General features: G+C 43.1%; 2 protein-coding genes across 9 annotated transcripts in view; both read right to left on the reverse strand.

The window, feature by feature from the left end:
• The window catches only part of LOC308591485 (tigger transposable element-derived protein 1-like), a gene marked incomplete at its 3' end in the record, with an annotated part of 500,687 nt that overhangs the window by 223,231 nt on the left and 253,192 nt on the right, over nt 1–24,264 (reverse strand). The gene's annotated exons all lie outside the window — the stretch shown is intronic.
• On the reverse strand, nt 4,105–23,529 carry SDR42E1 (short chain dehydrogenase/reductase family 42E, member 1). 8 transcript variants are annotated; one of them, XM_081201246.1, is made up of 4 exons: nt 23,402–23,529; nt 8,765–8,951; nt 6,340–6,440; nt 4,105–5,678 (listed from the first exon to the last, which is right to left on the reverse strand). In XM_081201246.1, the coding sequence occupies exons 3-4, from the start codon at nt 6,435–6,437 to the stop codon at nt 4,583–4,585; spliced, it is 1,194 nt and encodes a 397-aa protein (XP_081057372.1). In that variant the 5' UTR covers nt 6,438–6,440; nt 8,765–8,951; nt 23,402–23,529; the 3' UTR covers nt 4,105–4,582. The 8 variants fall into 8 exon arrangements, with proteins under 8 accessions (XP_081057372.1, XP_081057373.1, XP_081057370.1 ...); XM_081201247.1 differs by lacking the exon at nt 23,402–23,529 and adding an exon at nt 9,893–10,053 and having other exon boundaries at nt 8,833–8,951; XM_081201244.1 differs by lacking the exon at nt 23,402–23,529 and adding an exon at nt 9,893–10,053.

Here is a 24,264-nt window from a genome sequence, read left to right on the forward strand (position 1 = left end):
ATGCATACATTGATAATACTCTTGATTTTTTAAAAAAACCAAACACAAACACCCAGCTTTGAACTTCAAGGGATTGGAAGATATAAAGGGGTACCATACATTCAAAGTGTTCCGTATCCATTTTGAAGGAAAGAAGGGGTGCACACAGGTGTGTTGTGTGTAAATAGCCCTTAAAGCAAAAACAAACGAACAAGATACAGCACTACCTCATAGTTTCTTTCTTTCTCTCAGTAAAGAAACGGTTCTCTTTGGTGCATAGCGTCTACCGTCAAGTGGGAAACAATGTGATTCCCCCCCCTCACTATTTGCTACTATTAGGGTGAAATGACCAAGGGGAAGAGACAAGACTTCAAGAAGTGTTTATTTTCAACTAAATGCTGTGGTGGGAAGTGTGTGTACATGCGATGGGAGGCCCTTTATACCAGCGGCGGAGAGCAGGTGGCCCTCAAGGGCTCCAACTCTCATCAGCTCCAGCCAACTTGGCCAATGACCAGGGATTGTGGGAACTGGAAGGTCCAACAACATCTAGACACCACCCAATGCCAAGGTGGTGGGTCGTTTTTTGTTGTTGGGAAAGAAAAAAGGGAGCATGCCACTTATCTCTAGGTCACAGATGAGGAACCGGTGTTTCTCCAACTGTTGTTGTTGGGCTCCAAGTTCTATCAGCCCCAGTTGACCCAGTCAACATTGAGGGATGATGAGAGTTGTAGTCCAACCACACCAGAGGGTCAAAGGTTCTCATCCTGCTCCAAAGAAACAAACGTAATTTTTCTTTCTGTCAAGTAAAGTGTGTGGCAGCCTCCGAGGCTACGTAGGGGGCAGCCATAGAAGGGAAAATGGCAATGATTTTGTTCCACCTATGGCATATCAGGTCCTTGGCAGGTTTGGAAGGTGCCTAAACTTAGGCTGAAATGCTATACTTCCTTATGTGGCTGTTAGTCTCATTGACCTACACTGGGCTTGCTTTCGAGTCAACACATGTAGGACTGAACTGTTAGCCTGTACTCCTGTGCCTGGGAACAAGTCCCATTGACTATGCACAGACTTATGATATGTGCTGTTCAGATGACTGGGCAAGTTCTTTTTATTCTCTAACTTTAGGGTGATTTGTGATTTCTGCTTCTGTTTGCTTCAGGCTATATTCTGTAAATGCATCCAACTGTGGACTCTCATGTGATCTGATTGAGTAACTCTAGTGAAAACCACGGGAAAGCATTTTGAAGCTTGTAGGGCTGCCATCAAGGGCCTTCATTTTTTGTGATGCAGCAAACCGAGTATTATTTCCACTGTTTTTTAAATGATTATGCACATGAAAAACAAGTGTGTGTGTAAGAGGGGAGCCAAGAAACTCTGATTTCATTGGAGTTCCTGATTCTGTGCCTGATTAAACAGCTGCCTACAATTCTAGATAAATCACTTTCCTTGTTTAAGGTTTAAAAATATCAAAGCCTACTCTCTGTGGCTTTCAAGGTGTTTGGGGAAAGAAAGAATACACTTCAAATGCCAACATTTCCAGTTTTATCCATTTCTACTTGCAGCTGTGCACTGATTTCAACAGCACACACACACACTCTACCCCTCCCACCTTTTTTAAAAAAATAACACCCCCCCAATCTTTTAAGCCATGCTTCAGATAATCTATATTTAGCACTAAATGGCACGCTAAATTTTAGAAACATTATGACATAGTGCTTTGGTTCAAATAATTGCTGGCATTATCTATGCCCGATCAGACAGAAAAAGACAACAAAGGCTAAAAGAGCATCAGCTTAAACCTGCCCGGTATCTGTGATTCCCCTCTCCTCTGCTAAAAGGAAAGTGCTACAACGATGATTCCCAAACCATTTTGAGCTACTGCACCCTTGGTTCCAAAAACTCATCCCCAGTGCTTCCTACCCTATAAAAACCACTATGGTTTGCGCAACCCACTAAAGATAACCATGCAATAAAACTCAAAACAATAACAGTGATTTGCACATTTATTCAAGGTTGAGTTAAAACGATTTAAGTTTAATTAATTCAATAAAAGTGACAAACTTGATCCAGTGATAACAGCTTTTCAAAGTGTGGTAGTCAGTTACACTTTCGTAGTCCACCTGCTGTCCCCTTGCCTATCTGCACCTGCCTAGTTATCCCATTGCACCCAGGGGGCAATAGCGCCCAGCTGGGGAACCACTGTACTATGATAAGCATCTAAATGCAGCCCTCAGGTGGGTAACCGTCTTTTGCCCGACATGAGCCCTGATTGGGCATTTAGGAACACGTTGACTGTAACTGGGTAAGGCAAGAAAGTGGGGTCACCCATATTTACGTGCTGGTGTGCGGTCCAACAGTGGGGTAGGTCACATGACTCCCCCCCCCAATGTCTCACATTACAGTCACACATTGCCAAATGCCTCAACAGAGCTGTTGCCAAAAACTGCACCACACGCTGATCCTATGAAAAGCCGAAGGGGATGAATGCCTTTGCCGACCAATTTGCTTTAAAAAATCAAAAATAGAAATGCCCATTTACCTCCCATCTGAAATATAATCCCCCATTAAAAACTTTTGGGGCTTAGCGAGAAACAAGCAGAGTTTTCAGCCGGCTCCAGATTCCGAAACGCAGAAGTAATTTAAGAGGCTGCAAGCCTGGGATTTAACGTTATCAATACGGAGGCTCACTCCAAATGTAAAAATGGCAGCTCCCTAGATTATAAATTTAAAGTCTGCTTGATATTTCCACTCGGTGCTATAACAGGCAGAAGACGGAAACCAGCAGCCTTGTAACTGCCGTTCCAACATCATTCATCTCCGTGTTCGACCAAAGTCCCTTTTGGCTTACACGGTTTAAGTTAAGGCTTTTATTTATTTATTTTTTCTGTTTCCAGAAAGAACATTGCAAGCAAGGGAACATGAAACAAGCATAAAAGGAGAAGTATTTACAACAAGGGCGCTAGGAAGAAACTTTGAAGCTGTGAGTTTGCTGGAAGAGCGATTAGAATACCCCCTGTAGGCATCAGCCAGCAAACAGGTGTGTTTATAATTAAACATCAGCAACAAACCCGTAAACCTCAAGTTTTGCCAAGAGTGAGGCTCCGGCAGTTATTAGATATAACACCTTTTACAAGTACTCCAAGAGGCAAAATATTATAGACACAACAGAAAAAGGGGTTCCCAAATGATGGACAGCGAGCTTCAGGTTGTCTGTGAATTTACAATCAAGGATGGGAGAGGAAACAATCGCCGCATTCGTACTGATGTTTAATTGTACTTTATCGTCTATTTCTAATACAGCATTCTATCTTGAGACAAGTTGCATTGTTTGGAATTCAAACCTTAATTCAATTAAATGTGATCAGTAAAAAAAGAAATTAAAATATCATACAGTGTCCTGCACAGCCCAATACAATTGCTACTCTAAGTGCTGCTCTAAAACCCACAGCAGTTTTCAGGTGGTCCATGGAGGAGAAAGGGTGGTGCAATGTGTTTGAATGTGGTTCGAGCCACCCAGGGATGGCTTAAGGTCCCTTCCAACTCTACAATTCTATAATAAAACATGATGTAGGAACAGGGATCAGATCATTGGGCCATCTAGCTCAGCACTGTCTGCACCAGGCGTGGGGAATCTCAGGCCCAGGGTCTGAACGTGGCCTTCCAAAACCTCTCTATTCGGCCCTCAGGACTTTCCTGGGGCCGTTCTTCTGTGCCTGCTCTGCCTCCACCTCAAGTGGTTTTGCTTGGCTGGGATGCATATTTGCTTGCCTGGGTAAAGGTAAAGGTACCCCTGCCCGTACGGGCCAGTCTTGACAGACTCTAGGGTTGTGCGCTCATCTCACTCTAGAGGCCGGGAGCCAGCGCTGTCCGCAGACACTTCCGGGTCACGCGGCCAGCGTGACAAGCTGCATCTGGCGAGCCAGCGCAGCACACGGAAACGCCATTTACCTTCCCGCTGGTAAGTGGTCCCTATTTATCTACTTGCACCCGGGGGTGCTTTCGAACTGCTAGGTTGGCAGGCGCTGGGACCGAACGATGGGAGCGCACCCTGCACCATGCGATCGGCAAGTCCTACGCGCTGAGGTTTTAACCACAGCGCCACCCGCGTCCCGCTTGCCTGGGTAGAGGGCAACAATCCCAAAGAATCCTGGGAACTGAAGTCTCCCTTCCACAGAACTACAGTACTCAGCACCCTTAGCAAACTACAGTTCCCAGGATTCTTGTGGGGGGGGGGAGTGATGTGCTTTAAATGTATGTGTGGATCTGCCTTAAGATGTTCCTACATCCGGGTTAGCAAAGAAGGGTTGATTCCCAACACGTTATTTTACCAGTGTTAAAAGAAGTACAGTGGTACCTCATGTTACATACGCTTCAGGTTACAGACTCCGCTAACCCAGAAATAGTGCTTCAGGTTAAGAACTTTGCTTCAGGATGAGAACAGAAATTGTGCTCTAGCGGCACGGCAGCAGCAGGAGGTCCCATTAGCTAAAGTGGTGCTTCAGGTTAAGAACAGTTTCAGGTTAAGTACGGACCTCCGGAACGAATTAAGTACTTAACCTGAGGTACCACTGTACAAAGAAGCTTGTCTCCTTGCTAGTATCTCCCATCAGAAGACTCTGGGAAACCAGGAAAGGATCACCACTGCAAACAGGAGGACAAGTACCATGTCCCTAAATAAATGTTTTGCAGTGTACCTCCTGGACTTATGGACATAGCCTTGAGATTTAAACCACTCGACTGATTCTTTAATGCTGTGTGGACATGGTGCGTACCCCAGCTCCCTCTTGGCCTTTTCCAGGCTGAAATAATTAGAGACACCACTTTTGTAAACTTCTGTGCGAGTGAGGAAGGGCTGGAAGTTATATAAGCGCCCAACCACGGAATGTACCATCTCAGTGAGAAATGCGAAGTAGTAAACAACAGACAGAGGGAGGCGGTAAGTCGGAAAGGGGTAGCCTAAGCCTTCTACAAAAGGCCGGAAAAAATCAAAGTTGTTGATTGGTCTGCCATCTGAAATGAAGTAAGCTTGACCAGCTGACCTGTGACCCTTACTATCTCCCAGAGCTTCGGAAGCTAAGATGTGAGCTTCCACCAAGTTGTCCACATGTACAAAGTCCATTAGGTCTCTGGGATCTCCAAACAGGAACTGAAACAAGCCCTGTTCGAGGTAGCCAAGGATCCTCGGCAGATGTCTCTGCTCTCCAGGCCCATAGATGGCGGCAGGTCTCAAGGCACAGGTCCTCAGCAACCCTCGCCCTCCCTCAAGGGAGCTTCCATTTGCTTCCAGAACCTTCATCTCAGCTAAGGCTTTGGTCCTCGAGTAATGGTCAGGGTGGAGATGAAGAGGGAAATAAGGCAGAGACTCATCCCCATTTTCGATCGCTTGGCCCCCAAACACCACATTGTAGGTGCTCGTGTAAACCAGCCTTGAGACTCCCACTTTCTTGCAAGCTTCAATTATGTTTTCTGTCCCCTTGAGGTTGACGTCTTCTATCAGTTTTCGGTTCAGCTGCTCCCGGCCAGACATCCCATAGGAAGCAATATGGAAGACGCAGGTTGCACCTCGGAGTGCCCTTTCCACTTCAGAGACCACACGGATATCACCCTGCACAAATTTCACTCCTTGTGGCATCGGTTGGATGGGCTCGGTGACATCAAAGAGGATGACATCTACTCCCTTCTTGGAAAGGGCACCACCTAGGCTGGAATGTGACAGGCAATCCAATCCAAATAATAAAATATATGACTTTGAAACAAACACCTTACATCAAATAAGGTAATATTCAATACCAGTTAGAATATATTATTGCGCAATCAAAGGAACTCTCAAAACATCAGCAAATAATAATAATTAAACAGAAATCTACCTAACACCCCCCTGTTTTCACTCAAAGGGGCTTTTCACAGTTTTACTGAAAATAACTACATGGTCTGCAGACTTTCATCAGTAGACCAACCCAACCTAAGCCTCCATTGATTGAACTGGTGGGAATCAAAATTATGAAATTACTAGGTAGCACATCTGCTTTACATGCAGAAGGTCCCAGAGTTCAAACCCTGGCATCTACAGGTAGGGCTGGGAGAGGCTCCTGCCTGAAGCCCTGGAGAGTTGCTGTCAGTCAGTGCAGACAATACAGAGCTAGATTTTGAAGATTGAAGTGGGACCTTCTGCATGCATCTATCACTGAGCTACGGCCTTTCCCCATAGCTGTATAGTGTATGTGTGTACAAAGAAGTGTGTGTGTGTGTGTGTGTGTTGGTGAGGGGAGAAAGAAATTAAAATAATAAATTATTTAAAACAAACATATTGCTTCATTGCTAAATATGATTGTTCCATGTGTCCTAAAATAAAAGTATACTAACCGGAAACCAAAATAACCACCTCCTCCTGTAATAAGGACTGTTTCCTTAACGGTGTTTTCTGCATCCATGCTGTGCTTTTTGCTGCTACTTCCAGTCATTCTCTATAAATAGATAAAGATAACACATCATAGCTGTTATTCTAATAATACAAAAAATAAAAAGATGTCGTGGCTCTTAATAGCTCATGAATTGCAAAACCTGCACATTACAGGATTTTGTTCCGAGCGATTGCTCCCTCCAGATTTCCCCAATGCCATTTTAGATGTGTGCATATATATATTTGTGCCCCCCCACACCGACCATATTTTTCCATGTATAAGATGCCCCCATGTATAAGACGACCCCTATTTTTTTGAACCCAAAAAATTGGGGGGTGGGGGAGGTCACTTCCGCCAATCGCTCACCCTCCTGCCTGCCACTGCCAATCACTTGCCACAGCCACTGCCGATAGCACACCTCGCCGCAGCCGCCAATTGTCTGCCAGCTCGCTGCCACCAACAGCCCACCCACCCACTTGCCACAGCCACAGCCAATCACCAGCAGGCCTTGCCACAGCTGCTAATCGCCTGCCTAATTGCCGCAGCCACCAATCACCCGCCCAATCGCTGCTGCCATCTCCTGCTTGCTGCTGCCATTAATCGCACGTCCCCCCTCTACATTCACTATCCATGTATAAGACGACACCCAATTTTTGCCTAATTCTTTTTAGCAAAAAGCATCGTCTTATACACGGAAAAATACGGTATATCACAACTGACTTGCTGCTTTGGTGCAAAGTGCACTTAGCCCATTTTGTAACCAGAGGCAGCTAGCCAGGTGCAAACAGAGTATGAAGGGAGATTGCCAGCACCTGTGAGGCAATCGTAATTTCCTCGAACGTTCTGGAGCTGAGTGGCACTCTATAGGTTGCCAAAATGAAACCAGCCTTGCAGAAGAGGTTGGAAGAAGCATTCTTAAAATATAGGGAGGAAATGAGGTCAAAACACTATTCTCTTGGCTTCAGTCCCCCCCCCCTCAACATCTGTAAAATGGGAACAATAGTACTTATCAGATATCCATCCATTAGATACCACATCTCATAAATAGCTAAAATTGTGTTTATTAGTTAGGTGTCCCTTTATAATATTTCCAGGGGAGTTCACAATAAAACAATAACAATTTAATAATATAGGGTTGCCATATTTCAATTTAATAATATAGGGTTGCCATATTTCAAAAAGTGAAAATCTGGACACAAAAGTTTTGCCCAGAAATCAGCAGTAAAGAGTACGTATTGTGCTATCTCTCCCAATGTTTTAAAAAGACATCTTGCAAAAACAGATCAGTTGCTATTACTCAGCCTAGTGGACCTCACAAGACTGTTGCGAAGATAAAATTACCGTAGGTGGGGGAGGGAATGCAATATTGGTCAAACTGGGCCTACCACTTCTCTGTTTAGCACAGAAAGCACTTCACAGGAATAAAATCCACACTAAAGTGCTAAATCTCAAAGCCCTAACATTTCACCCATCACTATCATACCAAAGGACCTTTGTCCATCATTATCAATCTGATATTTGAAGAATCCAGGATAAGCCATGAATTGCAATAGCACTCCAACCATAAATGGAGAACTTTAGATATAGATGAGAACTGGTGGTTTATCAGGCATATCATGAGGTCCTTGAACATGAAGCAAGGTTGATGATTGGAGTCTACGGTCACTGCTAGACTGTAGCTATCTTAGAGTGGACTACGGTCAAACACCAGCAAGTTCAGATTGTTTTCTTTCTTTTTCTTTCTTTCTTTATTTTTACATTTATATCCCACCTGCCCTCCAAGGAACTCAATGTGTCATACAAAGTTCTCCTCATCTCTATTTAGCCTCACAACGACCCTTTAAAGCAGTATCATAACACTCTGAAAGAGGAGGGAAGCAGAACTTCTTCTTCTGTAGCGTGTAAGACCTCTGGGTGGGAATTGTAGTGGATCAGTCCAATTAATACAATAGGATTACACTTGACTGCATCATCTGAACGGGACTGATGGAGATACATTTCTAAAACCACACTTTTTCTACCCACTCACTGACTGTTTAGTATCAGGTGTTTATTAAGAGGACGGTTGCACTTAAGGCCATAATTGAGGTACTCTGCACAGTATCAATTCAAGGGAGAGCTGAGCCCTGGCATCGAAAACAAATCCTAGGGCCAAATCCAAGCTCCCTTCACAATTATTATAGTTCATGGCTTTGTAGAGCCATGACATGAAAAAAATTTTTTAGCACTGGTGCCAAATTCAAGCTCCGTAGTAATTCCCAATCGTCTCTTCACCCCACCCCTGCAGTGGAATCCTAACCTTTTGCAACACCACCCCCTTGGTTCCATGAACACATCTCCAGTGCTCCCCATCCTATGGAAAGTATTTGTTTAGGATACAGTGGTACCTCGGGTTACGGATGCTTCAGGTTACAGACACTTCAGGTTACAGACTCCGCTAACCCAGAAATAGTGCCTCGGGTTAAGAACGTTGCTTCAGGAGACCACAGATTCACTGAAGACTGGAGTAAATTTGTAGACTATTTGAAAAGTATTTGCGATGAACAATTAACGTTTGTAGGTTTGCAAGAGGCTCTGTGAAAATAATATTAGAAATATTGTAAAAAAGGGAATAAGAGGGAGGAGGTTTTTAATAAAAGGCAGTATTAGATTAAGAAATGCAGAAGAAGGATTAAAACGGAGGATTTGCAGAAGAGCTGAGGGAAGTCCAAAAAAATGTATCTGTGAAAAATTGCGTTATGTGTTTTTATATTTTTGTATTGCAAAATGAATAAAAATAATTTAAAAAAAAAAGAAGAACATTGCTTCAGGATGAGAACAGAAATTGTGAGGCGGCAGCGGGAAGCCCCATTAGTTAAAGTGGTGCTTCAGGTTAAGAACAGTTTCAGGTTAAGAACGGACCTCCAGAACAAATTAAGTTCTTAATCCGAGGTACCACTGTACTGGTTTGCACAGCCCACTATAGAAGATGATTAACATAATAGAATTCAAAACAGTAACAGTTAATTGCACATTTAGTCACTACCAACTATTTTATTAATTCCACGGAATGGATGGACTTGATCTAGTGATGGCAGCTTTCCCTGCATCTCCCTTGCCTCTTGGCGCCCCCCATGCGCAAAGCCCCGCAGAAGGCGGAGCCGCCCACTTAGGAAACTACAGTACTGTACAGTACTTCTCTACAGGCTTGCTCCAAATAGGCAAGAGGGAGCACCATAACGCCACCTTCTGCAAAGCAGCCACAGACAAGCCTGAACGAGGAACTTCCCAATGCAAGCCCACTCCCCAATTCCGAGGAGCCTGCATACCCACTTCTCAGTAATTTAGCCCTCATTACAATCTGTGCAATACGAGCTTGGATTTGTGGGGAGGAGCTATGAACTAAACGGACCGCGCTGAAGACTGGGGCAATTAAAAGAGCCAGTTCACTGGATTTCTCCCCTCGCCCCGCTCTAAAGCAGCAGGGTTATTCCCCCTCCGCCCCACACAGGGTCTGATCTCCCCTACTCCCTTACCAAACAAAGTTTCTGACTTTCTCCTCTTCGCAGTGTGCGATGAGCCGTCTTTCCCGCCCCATCACCCTATATGCCGGCTCCTCCCTATAGGGAGGGCGCGTTACGAAACCACCCCCTGCAGAATTATGCACCTTCCCCTCGCATTGAGGCACGCAGGGAAAGGAAGATCTGCCTATCCCCACTCCGTGCCGGCCGGACCCTTTAAAACAAAGCAGCCGCGCCAAAGCACGACACCAAAACCTCTCACGCTTTTATCTCTGAAGGCTGAAACCAGCCGGCACCTCGCTGGTTTCAGTAGCGCCAACATGGCGCCCTCCATAGCGGCTATTTTCCGTACAGCAAGATGTCTGAACCCGAGGACCGGGCTTTCGTACAGCAAAACGGTGCTCTCTACTCGGGATAATGTCGTACAATAAGATGATAGCTGCTTTTGTTTATGCTATTATTATTATGCCTCCTCCTATTACTATTTGCTGTTGCTTCTCTTTTTATTGTTATTGCTCTTTGTTTCTGATGCTATTGTATTATTTTATTAGTTATTTCTTCTGCTACTGTTATTACTTGCTGTAGCTTCTTTAGTTTTTATTGTCATTTTTAAACCAGTTTATATATTATTCAATTTTCTGTTTACAATTTAATGTACTCATTTTTACATCCTTATGATATCAATGACTTCCCTTATCTTTCCATGGTTCTCTTAAATCCCTTTATATTTTACAAAAACTATACCATTCAGTATTCCATTATTACATCCATCAAAACTTATTTACACTGTTGAATTTATCTTAATGCTGCCAGCGTTTTCAGCTGTGCACAGTTATTTCCTATATATTCAATAAACATTTTCCAATCTTCTCTAAACATATGTAACATGTTATTGTTCTCTTATTCTATATGTTAAGTCTGCAAGCTACGCATATTGTGTCAATTTAAGTTGCCGTTCTTTGGCTGGGACCTCTCTCATTTTCCATTTTTGGGCTAACAAAACATGGGCCCCAGTAGTATCGTACATAAATAACGTTTTTTGACACCTGGGAATTTCAATCTGAATTATCTGGTTTTTGGAGGAAAGTACTTTTAAACTTTTTTTCAATTCATTATGGATCATTTCCCAATACTCTTTTATTAAACCAATTTAGTATGTTTTAACATCTGATTATAAGTCAGATTTAATTATTATTTTTGAAAGTTTAAAATAGGTTAAAATAATAAAATAATTCCTTCTAGACAAGAGTGGATACAAAAATTTACTGAATATGCTGAATTAGATAGCCTATCTGAAAAAAATAAAAAATAAACCGAGAATTGAATTTGTATCAAAATGGGAGGCCTTCAGAACATATCTTTAAACAAAATTATACCATATTAAAATCTGTGGCAGCTTTTGAGTGATCCCAGCAGTTTTTATTAATTGCTTATATAAATATAAACATTCATAAATTGTGAAAATATTAATATAAAAATAGTATTTTGATATGGCAGTAAATTTATGTAAAAAGAGTTAAGGAATAAATGGGAGGTCAGGTATAAAAGATAACAAGATTGTTATTTTTATTGTAACATGAAATTGCAATCACAAATTTTTGTCATAATTTTTATCTTATTAACAGATTGTGTAAATTTAATTTTCTTTCCTTTCCCCTCCCCTCTTAAGTTGTACCCCTTTTCAGGTTGTCAGGGGTTTTTTGGGGGGGGGGGGTTGGTATGTAATAAGCATGGAAATAAGCATGGAAAAATATAAAACAATAAAAAGGGGGAGGAATCTGGATTATAAGTCAGCTAAAGACTGCCAAGTGCTTAAGACCAACAAATTAAATAATAATAATATTCTAGTTTGTTTATTGTTATGAAAAACTGCTTTGAGGGTCCTGCAAAATAACAATAATGTAAATAACAAAAATAACATGCAGACCTTTAAGGCATTTTACCATCAGCCCCAGCGAGAATATCCAATGTTCAGGAATGATGGGAGCTGGAGTCTACCAACATGTGGCCACAGGGTTCCACATCTGTGATCTAACGGATTAATCAGCTAATCATGTACACACTGAAAGGACAGCAATCCCTATTGAATTATTTGGGGGTTACTTCTGAGTAGACATGCCTTAGAATCATAGAGTTGGAAGCGACCCAAGGGTCATCTAGGCCAACCCCCTGCAATGCAGGAATCACAGCTGTATTGCAGCCCACATTTCTTAGAATTTACTACACATTTTTAACAGTGCTTTTAGGGTGCTCACTAATCCTTACAGCAAGCCTATATGCTGTAAATCAGTATTAGTATCAACAGGTTGTAAAGGAGCATAACTGAGTCTGAGAAAAAGAAGCAGCTCATCAACAGTGGCCGAACCAAGATTTGGTTCACAGGGCCAAAGATTAGGTTTCTTTGGCTTCTTCCCCAAGTTTGGGCAGAGGATGTGACAGAGGGATCCTCAATATCTGGAATCTTGTCACACAGAAAAGTTGCAGGCACCAGTGGACCATTCTCTAATTTACTACATTTATCCTGGTTACTATGGGACGTGGGTGGCACTGTGGGTTAAACCACAAAGCCTAGGACTTGCCAATCAGAAGGTCGGCGGTTCGAATCCCCGCGATGGGGTGAGCTCCCATTGCTCGGTCCCTGCTTCTGCCAACCTAGCAGTTTGAAAGCACGTCAAAGTGTAAGTAGATAAATAGGTAGCGTTCCGGCGGGAAGGTAAATGGCGTTTCCGTGCGCTGATCTGGTTCGCCAGAAGCGGCTTAGTCATGCTGGCCACATGACCCAGAAGCTGTACGCCGGCTCCCTCGGCCAATAAAGCGAGATGAGCGCCGCAATCCCAGAGTCGGCCACAACTGGTCCTAATGGTCAGGGGTCCCTTTACCTTTATCCTAGTTACTGAGGAAGAATGAAATGTGTACCATCTTGATCATCTTGGAGGAAGAGGTGGGATATAAATGCTAATGATGATGATGAAGATAGTTTTGGATTCTGCCCATGGCAAACAGTGTTCACCGGGATTGCCATCTTCCTGCTCCCCCATCCCCAGCAGAGTTCCTGTGCTTTCAGCATCTGCTTCATAGACAGATATCCAACTGCGGCAGGTTTTTTCCTTGCTCTGTTTCCACACTGTGGAAACAACCCCAGTTGACTTTTTTTGCTTTTTTAAGCCATGGAAAAACCTTGAATGGGTGCCAAACAGCCTTTACTCTGGAACGCAACAGGTGGTGCTATTGCACCAGTAAGCTGAAATACAGTAATGATTATTCTCTGCAGCTGCTGCCTTTACGCTTCTCAGATCCAAAACTACATTGGGGGGGGGGGGACAAACAGCCCAATAAATGAAAGAAACGGAATAGATTCGAGTTCGGGTCTGGAATAATGTTGGAATCACCAAACAGACCTACTTGGCTCAGGTGTGTGGACAATGAGGGCACTTGGGAGGTGAGACTGTGGAATGAAGGTGCTCCCAAAGTTGGAAAGGTTGGAAAGAATATCTGAAAAGAAATGAATACCAAAAATAAAAAGAAAAATCCACATAGGTAAAGGTAATGAGACCCCTGACCATTAGGTCCAGTTGTGACCGACTCTGAGGTTGCGGCGCTCATCTCGCTTTACTGGCAGAGGGAGCCGGCGTACAGCTTCCACATATTGTTGTTTAGTCGTGTCCGACTCTTCATGACTCCATGGACCAGAGCACACCAGGCACTCCTGTCTTCCACTGCCTCCCGCAGTTTGGTCAAACTCATGCTGGTAGCTTCGAGAACACTATCCAACCATCTCGTCCTCTGTCTTCCCCTTCTCCAAGGGAGATAACTTGGATTTAGCACGTATCTCCTGAGAACAAAAACCAAGATAGGCTGTTAATAAAGCAGAAACGCTTATAGTTCCATCTATCTTGCTTCTTTGGAAAACTTTCAATCAGCTAATAAGAGAAGAGTTATTGCTTTCCTGCTGATGTGCATTCAAACAAGTACATTCAGAGCTTCAACAATTACCGTATTTTTTGCACCATAACACTCACTTTTTTCCTCCTAGAAAGTAAGGGGAAATGTCTGTGCGTGTTATGGAGGGAATGCCTACGGGTGGCATGCCTACGGATTTTCCTCCTCTAAAAACTACGTGCGTGCTATGGTCGGGTGCGTGTTATAGAGCGAAAAATACGGTAAAGGTACAGCTTTCTGAATTAAAATTTGGAGACATTCTCCATTCCAAAAAAATAACTGCTGGAGCCGACCAAAGGCTTATCAAGTTCACCATCCTCTTTTCACACCTCCCAAACCAAGAGACAAAGTGAAGACTATCTAGCCTTTGTTGTTGTTTCGTCGTTTAGTCGTGTCCGACTCTTCGTGACTCCATGGACCAGAGCACGCCAGGCACTTCTGTCTTCCACTGCCTCCTGCAGTTTGGTCAAACTCATGCTGGTAGCTTCGAGAACATTATCCAACCATCTTGTCCTCTGTTGTCCCCTTCTCCTTGTGCCCTCCATCTTTCCCAACATCAGGGCATTTTCCAGGGAGTCTTCTCTTCTCATGAGGTGGCCAAACTATTGGAGCCTCAGCTTCAGGATCTGTCCTTCCAGTGAGCACTCAGGGCATAAACTTGGATTACTGTGATGTTAAAAGGTCTGCCTTGGATTTGTATCAAGATCATTCTATCATTTTTGAGATTGCATCCCAGTACAGCTTTCGCCACTCTCTTGTTGACTATGAGGGCCACTCCATTTCTTTTACGGGATTCTTGCCCACAGTAGTAGATATGTTGGTCATTCGAACTGAATTCGCCCATTCCCGTCCATTTTAGTTCACTGGTGCCCAGGATGTCAATATTTATTCTTGCCATCTCATTTTTGACCACATCCAACTTACCCAGGTTCATGGTTCTTACATTTCAGGTTCCTATGCAATATTTTTCTTTACAGCATCGGACTTTCCTTTTGCTTCCAGGCATATCTGCAACTGAGCGACCTTTCGGCTTTGGCCCAGCCGCTTCATCAGCTCTGAATCTACTTGTACTTGTCCTCCGCTCTTCCTCAGTAGCACGTTGGACGCCTTCCGACCTGAGGGGCTCATCTTCCAGCATCATAACTTTTATATGCCTGTTGTCTTTGTCCATGGAGTTTTATTGGCAGGGATACTGGAGTGGCTTGCCGGTTCCTGCTCCAGGTGGATCACGTTTGGTCAAAACTCTCCACTATGACCTGTCCATCTTGGGTGCCCTGCTCAGCATAGTTCATAGCTTCTCTGAGTTATTCAAGCCCCTTTGCCACGACAAGACAGTGATCCATGAAGGGGCAGCTTCCACATACATAGTTCTAAATCCACATGGCTAAATAATGGGTGTTGTTCGACTCCAGCTCCCATCATCCCTGACCATTGACCATTCTGGCTGGGTCTGATGAGAGTTGTAGTCTAACAATGTCTGGAGGAACACGGGTCCCCACCCACCCCAATGGACTTAAAGTCATACTTAGAGTAGTCTGGTTTAAATAAATTGACTTAAGAACTGAAGATGAGCCTGTTGAATCAGACCAGTGGCCCATCTAGTCTTGCATCCTGTTCTCACTGTGGCCAACCAGATGCCTGTGGGAAGCCTGCAAGCTGGATGAAATATACTCGGAGTTGAGAGTGGATTTCATGCTCTTTATTCAGCTCATAGTGGTGAGAAGGAATGGAAGTTCCCCCAGAATGTCTGCTTTATATACATTATTTACACAATGGGCCCCACGTGATTGGCTAATTCCGGAATTCTCCTGTAGGCCAATCAGGTTGCAGATTCACTTCCACCTGGAGCTGGATTGGGCACTCCTGTGGACCAATCAGACTGCTGCATTCCTGGATCCTATTGTTCTAGGACCAATTAGACTCCTGCATTCTGAATCCTATTGTTCTAGGACCAGTCAGACTGCTGCATTGTGGATCCTATTCAACTCAGTACATAACACTGGACATGAGAGCAATAACACTTGTATTATTGATTCCCACCAATTTGTACTCAGAGACATAATGCTTTGGACAGTGGAAGTAGAACATAGCCATTATGGCTAGTAGCCTTTGATAGTCTTGCCCTCCATGAATTTTAGTAGGGAAGGAGAGCTGAAAATAATGCCAATATATTTCACATCTGGCAGCCAATGTGCCCCTTTGGCTTCTGATAGTACATGGGTAAGATGGGTTTAAAAAGCCCAGGACCCAAATGGCTATGGTGGCTCATTTACCAGAAGTAATGAATTTAGTGTTAACTCTGCAAGTGTATACTCGATTCTGACCAAACTAAGCCTAGCTTTTCAAAAAAAAACCCTCAAAGCTTTTCACACAAAAAGAACAAAACAACAAAATTATCTGCCAAAAAGCGTCTTTAGAAACCTATTTAAAACTTTCAAAAATAATAATTAAATCAAATGTAAGATTTAAAACCTAATCAAAGCACATGACAACATTCCACATTTCTGGATAGGCTTGCCTAAACAAAAATATTTTTTATCAGGTGCTGAAAAAGGTACTGTGAAGGTGCCTGCCTGATATCAATAGTTCCAAAGTGTGGGTGCTGCCACACTAAAATTCTATTTCTTACAATGGCACAAGTATTATGTGGCACATGTAACAGTGCCAGTTTTGCAGAGCTGAGTGGTCTATGTATGGGGTAAGGCAGTCTTGTGATTTAGCCAGGACCAGGCAGGCAAAGACAGGATTAATGTTGGATTAATGTTGTGGTTGATGTATATCCAGCTGCGATGAGCTACAGAACAGAAGGCCATGAAGTACAGTAATTCCTTCTTCCTCTCTTCCCATGTGCAAGTAAAAATTAATAAAGCCACTAAGGCTACAATCGTATAATCACTTTTACCTGGGAGTAAGTCCCATTCAGTTCAATGGCTGTTTCCTCTGAGTGGACATAAGCTTGCATGAAAAGCAGCTAATAGGTCTCCTATCTGATAGATATTCCCACACTTTCCTCTCTGCTCAGCTTTTGGGAAATGCATCATGTCATCCTGGCAGGAATCCTTTGGTCAAAGATAAACTTCTTTGATCGCTTAAGGATGGATTATTATTATCATTTATCTTGATTGTTACCCTGCCAGGTTCCTGTATGCATAGTCTCTACTCCATATGGAAAGAATTTGTTAAGGCTGATAAATGTCTTTGATCTATACATTGAGCAATGTTTAACTCTTTGTGGGTCAGAACACAAGAAGAGCCTGGCTAGACTGGACCAGAGAGATATCCAGTGTCGGAGAACTTTAGACTCACAAATTATGTCCTTTTCTTTTCTCTTGCATGACACTGGGGCTTCTGTCAAATTTGTATTGTGGGATGGGGTGGTGGTGTTAATCTGGATGATGCCCTGAGTCCCTTCCAATTCTTGGGATCCTGTATCTGCAGGGGTAGAATGTATAAGAGCAAGCTTGCCAAACCAGTCCCTTTATCTAAGCATCAGTTTTGGCTGTTTAGTTAAGCACCGCCATCAGCATAACCAAAGAAGTTTCTCTGTACCACAGAACAAATGGGTGGGTCTTCCCCTTAACTGGTTGCTAGTTAGGTAAACAATAACCACAGTGTATCTGAAGAAGTGTGCATGCACACGAAAGCTCATACCAAGAACTAACTTAGTTGGTCTTTAAGGTGCTACTGGAAGGAATTTTTTATAATAACCAGAGTGTGTGAGAACTGAGCTGGAAGCAGCTGGAAGCTGGAGACACGTAGACATGTTTGTTCTATGCTGGATCTAAAGTTGTGACTAAAGGAGAAGCAAGATTTGTTGGGGTGTTAATGCTGTGAGGCCCTACATCCTATGCTTAGGTTGTATAAATGTACATAAAACCATATATCCTAAAGACAATATAGTCTTCACTGACCATTCCAAGGAAAGTAAACCTGGGTAAGAGCCTAGAAACCCTGGATTCTCTCACCACTCGGAGATTGGGGCAGCAGTATTATACACTTAACAGTGAGGTGCTGACTGTGCCAGAACAGAAAATTGTGGTTAGGCTTGCAGTAAGGCTGGAGTGGGAATTTGGAAAGAGGAACTGATGGACAGTGGAACAAAGAGAGCAGAGACACTTTGCCCATGTTTGTTTGTTTATTCAATAAAATTTATATACCACTGGATTGTAGAATAAACCAACAAAGCAGTTTACAAAAAAGATAAAACAAACAAACAACGTCATTAAAAATGTTACAACCATAATTGAAAACCCATAGAGGGTTAAAACAGCAATAAAATAGACTAAAACATATTAAAACTCCTACAAACTTTCTAAACATCTTCAGCAGGCACCAAAAGAAATATAGTGAAGGCACCTGCCTCATATCAATAGGCAGGGAGTTGCAAAAGTGTTGGTGCTGCCACATTGAACGATCAATTTCTTACAGATGCAGTGCAAGTATTATGTGGCACCTGTAATAGTGGCAATTCTGCCAGTCAAAGCAGTTGAGTGCGCATATGGATGGGGTAAGACCTAGGTAAAGGGGTCCCAAGTTGTTAAGGACTTTAAATACTAATAGTAACACCTTGAGCTTGGCCTGGTAACAGATTGGCAACCAGCGCAGACATTCTGTGCCAGCACAGTCTTTAGCATATGCGCTGCCGGGGTGCAAAGATCCACCCAGCTCCCCCAAATTTAGTTTAGCTCCCAAATTAACTTGTATTATGCTTATGTCAGACACCACGCTTACGCCTTATCTCTTGTTTACAAAAGAAGGGAGGAAAAAGAAACAAACTTTTTAATTTGCTCATTTATTTACAATACATTTATACTTAAGTATACACCACCACCACACTTAAACTTATAAGTATTGTTTAGGCACCTACTTAGGAGAAATATCAGTCGTGTCAAAGGTGCCGCTGACCCCGCTGCCGCATAGCAGCTCAATACAATATGTAACACAATATTTTGCTGTAAGAGTTAATTTCTCGTGCAAGGCGCCGTTGTGAATGACAAGCGCCGTCACTGAGTCTGACAAGCTCTGCCATTGTGAATGACAAGCGCCTCCACTGGCGCGGTGCATCTTTGGTAAATGAGCGCACAAAGTCGAAAGTCCTTTAGTGAAACAGTAGGTATACATTTCAGTAATACCTAGGTATATATGTATTTTGTTTTTCTACCTTGATCAAAATTATTTATTATTTCAAAACAGTTAGGTAGTTAAGAGCTTAGGTGGCTTCAGCGGCGGGTGCTTGGCGCCCCCAGAATTTGGCACCCGGGTGCCCCACACCCCTTGCACCCCCGGGTAAAGATGGCCTTGTTCTGCGCTAACTGCAGCTTCCAGTTCAATGGAGATGTACAGCAAGGAAGGCTTTGGTTCCAGTCTACAAATGTATTCATTAAATTAATTTATTCAAGAACTTTTAGTCACATGAGACTTTCACACATGCTTTGCAAGGATATTTAATAACAACAACAACAATATAGTTATTAAAGATCATTGTTGTGTCTAATAGGTGGCCAGCACCTATTAAACACAACACCTATAGGTGGCTGGTAGCGCAGGAGGGTTGTGAAGCTTCACCCTGCTGCCTGGAGTGTTGCTGCAGAGGTTTGCCAAAAGATGGCTAGTCAGAGAACTGTAAAGTTGGAAGGTACCCGAAGGATCATCTACTCCACCCCCTGAAATGACAGATGGCCATCCAACCTCTGTTTAAAAACATCAAGCGAAGAAGTGTCCTCCATCTTCCAAGACAGTCCATTCTGCTGTCAAACAGCTCTTACCACCAGAAAGTTCTTCCTAATGTTTTCAGGATTGCATGATCCATGCATCATCTTTCAGACTACCATCTAAAATAGTTTATTGCTCTTTGGGCAATCAGACCTAGCACACGTACTAATACACGTGCAACAAAGCAAAAATAAGAATCAAAGTAAGTACATACAGGATACATGATCTGTTGTGAAATTAACCTATACTTCATCCAAATAAGATTCATTCACTGGCTTTCTGCCGGTGTATTTTCAAAACAGTTTTCAGCCTCCAGCCATATCTGGTCACAACCCGCTTTCCTATAGAGGCAAATTAAGGAGTTTGGTTTCACTAGTAACACGTATGAAGGTCCCTACACTTATTTTTGCATTGACTGTGGAAAACGGGAACAAAACGGAAGATGTTCTGGCCAGCCTCAGCTCCAATTATCAATATCGCTCTCATCCTTACTTCCCCTTCTCCTCCCTTCGTCCATATTTCAGGCAGATAGTGATTGTTGCTAAATGAATCTTGCTAAATGAATCCAGAACACGTGCCCACGGTCATATGAAGGAAATGCAATCTATTAATCTGTGGAGCAAAGATCCTCCCTTTGAAACATGAAAGAGTTTTCTTCATGTCTTTGGAGGCCTCTCTCAAAGAGGATTTTGGGAGAGATCAAAAAAGGAAAGAAATCACCTGGCTAACAAATGCAAGAGAAAGCTCCCCAGGGAAAGGATAAAAGCCTGATGGGAGCCGGGCATCCAACAACTTTCCACTGTAAACTGCCCTGTGATCTTTGTATGAAGGGCTGTATATAATCTTTTAATGAGGAGGAGGAGGAGGAGGAGGATTATGATGAGGAGGATAGAAAGGGAGCCCCATGGTTAGAATGTCAGAGCAGGAGTGGGGACAGACCCAAGTTCAAATTTCCTGTATCACTAGGTTCAGCTGGTCCCTCTCTCCTCCTCTCAGCTTAACCCACCTCACAAAGTGGTTGTGAGGATAACCTGATGGGATGGAGAGCCTTTTCTGCCACTCTGAGCTCCTTGAATGATGAACAGATTGAATGTCTTATCCTAAGTTGGAGCACTGGTCCATCTTACTCAGTTTTGTCAATACTGGCTGGCAGGGACTCTCCAGGATTTCAGTCAGCGCTGTCTTCTAGATCTACCTGGAGATGCCAGGGATTGGACCTGGGATCTCCTGAATACAAAGCAGATGCTCTAGACCATGAGCTATGGCTCTTCCCAAAAACCTTGCTTGCCCTGTGTGAATCTCAAACTCACGACCTTCAAAATATGAGGCTGATGTAACATGCCAGAGAACCTCAATGGGTGACCACCAATCTTCTTTTTTAAATAATAATAATAATAACCTGGAAGACCTCTAGAGTGCCACTGCGGCCCCCACCATCCATGGAAAAATTAGCCTGGAAAGCTAATTCAAAGAGGTGGGGGGCAGGGAGAGACCGGGGGGGGGGGAGCGGTTTGCCAAAGGGTGACAGTAGGTTACTTCTGAAGTCAAATAAGTGCGCGAAATTAGCCGAGCCATTTCCAAAGCTCAGAAACAGCTTGTGCTATTTTCTGAGCCAGCCTGACGCAAGCCCAGGAGGAATTGCTAAACAACCCTTCATGCAGCGCTAGAATGGAGTAGAAAATGTTTCACTGTCAAATAACTCGGTATTGTAGGCCCCAAGGCTGCTTCTGCCCTAATTTTGGCAGAGAATAAGATCATACCTCCCAATAGTTGGCAGGTGGAATTAGATGCACTTGGTGTAAACTAGGAAAAAGATGTCATTTCTCACAGTACGGCAGGAAGAAAACTGAGCCAAGAGCCAGTTCTGCTATACGTTGTGTCCCAAGGAAAGGCCTCTGCCAAAATTTTGCTTCAGAACGTACAGGGGCCTTCAGGAGCTCCAGTATGGCCTATTGTACCTATAATACAGACTTATCATGGTTACAGAGCACTTTTAGGGTTCCCCGTAACCACTAAGCTACAAAGCTCATCAGTTAAAAGCATGTTTTAGGCAGCGTATTATTTTATAGACAGTATAATTAAACTGCAAATGACAAGCAATAATCTTCCAAGAGACATTCTGTCTAGTGGATTTGCTGGAGAGCCAGTTCAGCAATCTCAAAGTTAGTCAAGTTTGTTAGAGTGGAAAAAGAAGCTTTATATGCACTGGTGGTACAAAAGTTACAAGGAACTTTTTTGACTCAAAACACTTCTGATTGCCAAGTGGATTTTTTCATTTATATTATATGGGGATCTTTCCAACTTTACGTTTTGTCAGTTTGCATGTCTTAAATCATTTGTGTTAACATTTGCCTAATTTCCATCCTTTTCTCTTTATTGGGGTGGGGTGGGGCAGGAGATCAGATATTATGATCCTGTTATGCCAGTCCACTTCTAGCCTTGTGGACAAGATAATTAAAGGATGCCACTCCATACTTTCTGATCAGTGTCAGATGCCTGCTGGATCAAGTGCCCATACACAGACTGACTTTGTATTTGTGGTCAACCTCAGGTGGAAGGCATCACTCATATCTGTTAGCCTGTCCTTATATAGAGACCCAAGAGATGGCTTTCTGAAACCTATGTTTTCACAAGCAAACAGGTACACAGAGGTGGTTTGGTTTCTTTGACAATAATAGCATTGTAACACAGAGAGCGGTCCTCTATGCACTGGCTGCAAAAAGCACGGGATGGGGGAGTCAGGAAAAAGGAGATAGGTAAATCCACAGTAAGTTGTGGTTATTTGGAGGTTTAATTTGAAATCAAGTTTGGTTTAAGCTTGTTGGTGTCTCTGGCATCTCCTCACTGTTACATCATGGGTGGTGGTTTAATAATGGATGCATGTTCTGTATTGTTTTATTAATACTATTGCTACAAGTATGTCATAGCCTTCAGATAGAACAATAAACTTATGAACTGAAATCGAAACTGAATTTACTGAAACAACCAACCTACAGTTATCCTTCAAAATAGACATTTCTCTAAATTCCACAATGGTTGTCTACAAGCAAAAAAACCAAAACAAAAACTTGTATCTTGTGGAAAGTGTATATAAAAGAGTCATTGTTGTTGTTGTTGTTTAGTCGTTTAGTCATGTCCGACTCTTCGTGACCCCATGGACCAGAACACGCCAGGCACTTCTGTCTTCAAAAGAGGCATACATTTGTGAAAATAGTAAACAAAAATATTATATTAGGGTAAACAGCTTGCATAGATAGATAGATAGATAGATAGATAGATAGATAGATAGATGATAGATAGATATGGGGAAATGTCCACTAAAATGCCGAGGAATGGAAGAAATTGAGAGATATTGAAATTGGCCAAGACGCATCCATTCTGTTCCTGAGCTCACTAATACTCAACCTTGTGTATCAATATGGCTCTGCATTTCCACCCCTATGGCATATTTTCAAATTATAGTTGATAATTAGAGCTATTGGTGACGCCTTTGGACTGATTCCAAGGCTGCTAGTTTCTGCCTGAGCTTTTGGAGGAGTTTTTATAGCCCCAGAAAAGCAGGAACTGTGCTCTGGAGGTATTATTCCAGCTATTTCTCTGCTACACTTACTTCCCATTTCAAAAGCTTGAGAAATGGAGACGTCAAGAGCTTTTGTCTTCATTGTTCCCCGAACGGACTGTTGCTTTCTTGTAAACTCGCCTGTGTCATTTAAATAGGTAAACCGAATGCTGACGCACAGAAACAGAACAAAGATGTTCACAGTCAAAGACCAAAGACATAGGAAAGTGCCCTTTGTCTCCTCTTCTCTGCCACCAGAACAAAGCTGTGAGAGCTTTATTTGTGTCATCTGAAGTCTCTGCAACTGTGCTTACCTGGGGATCTGCTTTCCAGAAGGAGAGAAGCCTCTGGATCTTTAGGGCTGGAGGATGCAGACCATCCCAGGTTTCATCCTTGGCATCTTCAGGTAAGACTGGGAAATATATCTATAAGAAACCCCAGAGAACTGCAGCTGCAAGTGAACAAAATAGTGTATTCAGTGTTGGCTGGTGAACACTGAGACTGGTAGGGCACAAGGCAGGCAGATGGCGCCAGAACCAATGCCAGGCAGACCCACCACCTGACTGGTTGTAAATAAGAAGACAGACAACTGGTTCTCAGAGTGGTTTCAACAACCAATCCCCCTTCCCAGTGAACTCTGGGAACTGTAGTTCTGGGAGGGGAATAGAGGCCTCCTAATAACTCTCAGAACCCTTAAAAACTGCAGTTCCCAGAATTCTTTGTGGGGAGCCAAGACTGTTTAAATGTATGGTGTAAGCATGGCCTCTGTGAAGAGATACTTCATTTTGTCTGTCTTGAATTTCCCCCCATTCAGATTTATTGAATGGCTCCATTGGATTCCAGTAATATGATAGAACAGGAGAAGGTGTCTCTCTGTCCTTTTTCTCCACTACTGCTCCATTGCAGGCGTTTCTTATAAGCCCATGATCAGTGTGTGGATGTCTGGGAGCAGAGCCAGACCTCCAGATCTCACTCCCAATTATCAGCAAACACCCACAGGTTTGAATTTATTCCATAGGGCAGGCATAGGGGAAGTCAGACCATCAGTGATCTTGATGGTCTTGGGATCACTGAGATCCAGTGTGGTGTAATGGCCAGAGTACTAGACTAGGACCTGGGAGACCCAGGTTCAAATCCTCACTCAGCCATGAAACTTACTGGCTGACACTGGGCTAGT

Source organism: Podarcis bocagei (assembly GCF_964188305.1).
Source record: "Podarcis bocagei genome assembly, chromosome: 7".
NCBI lineage: Eukaryota > Metazoa > Chordata > Lepidosauria > Squamata > Lacertidae > Podarcis > Podarcis bocagei.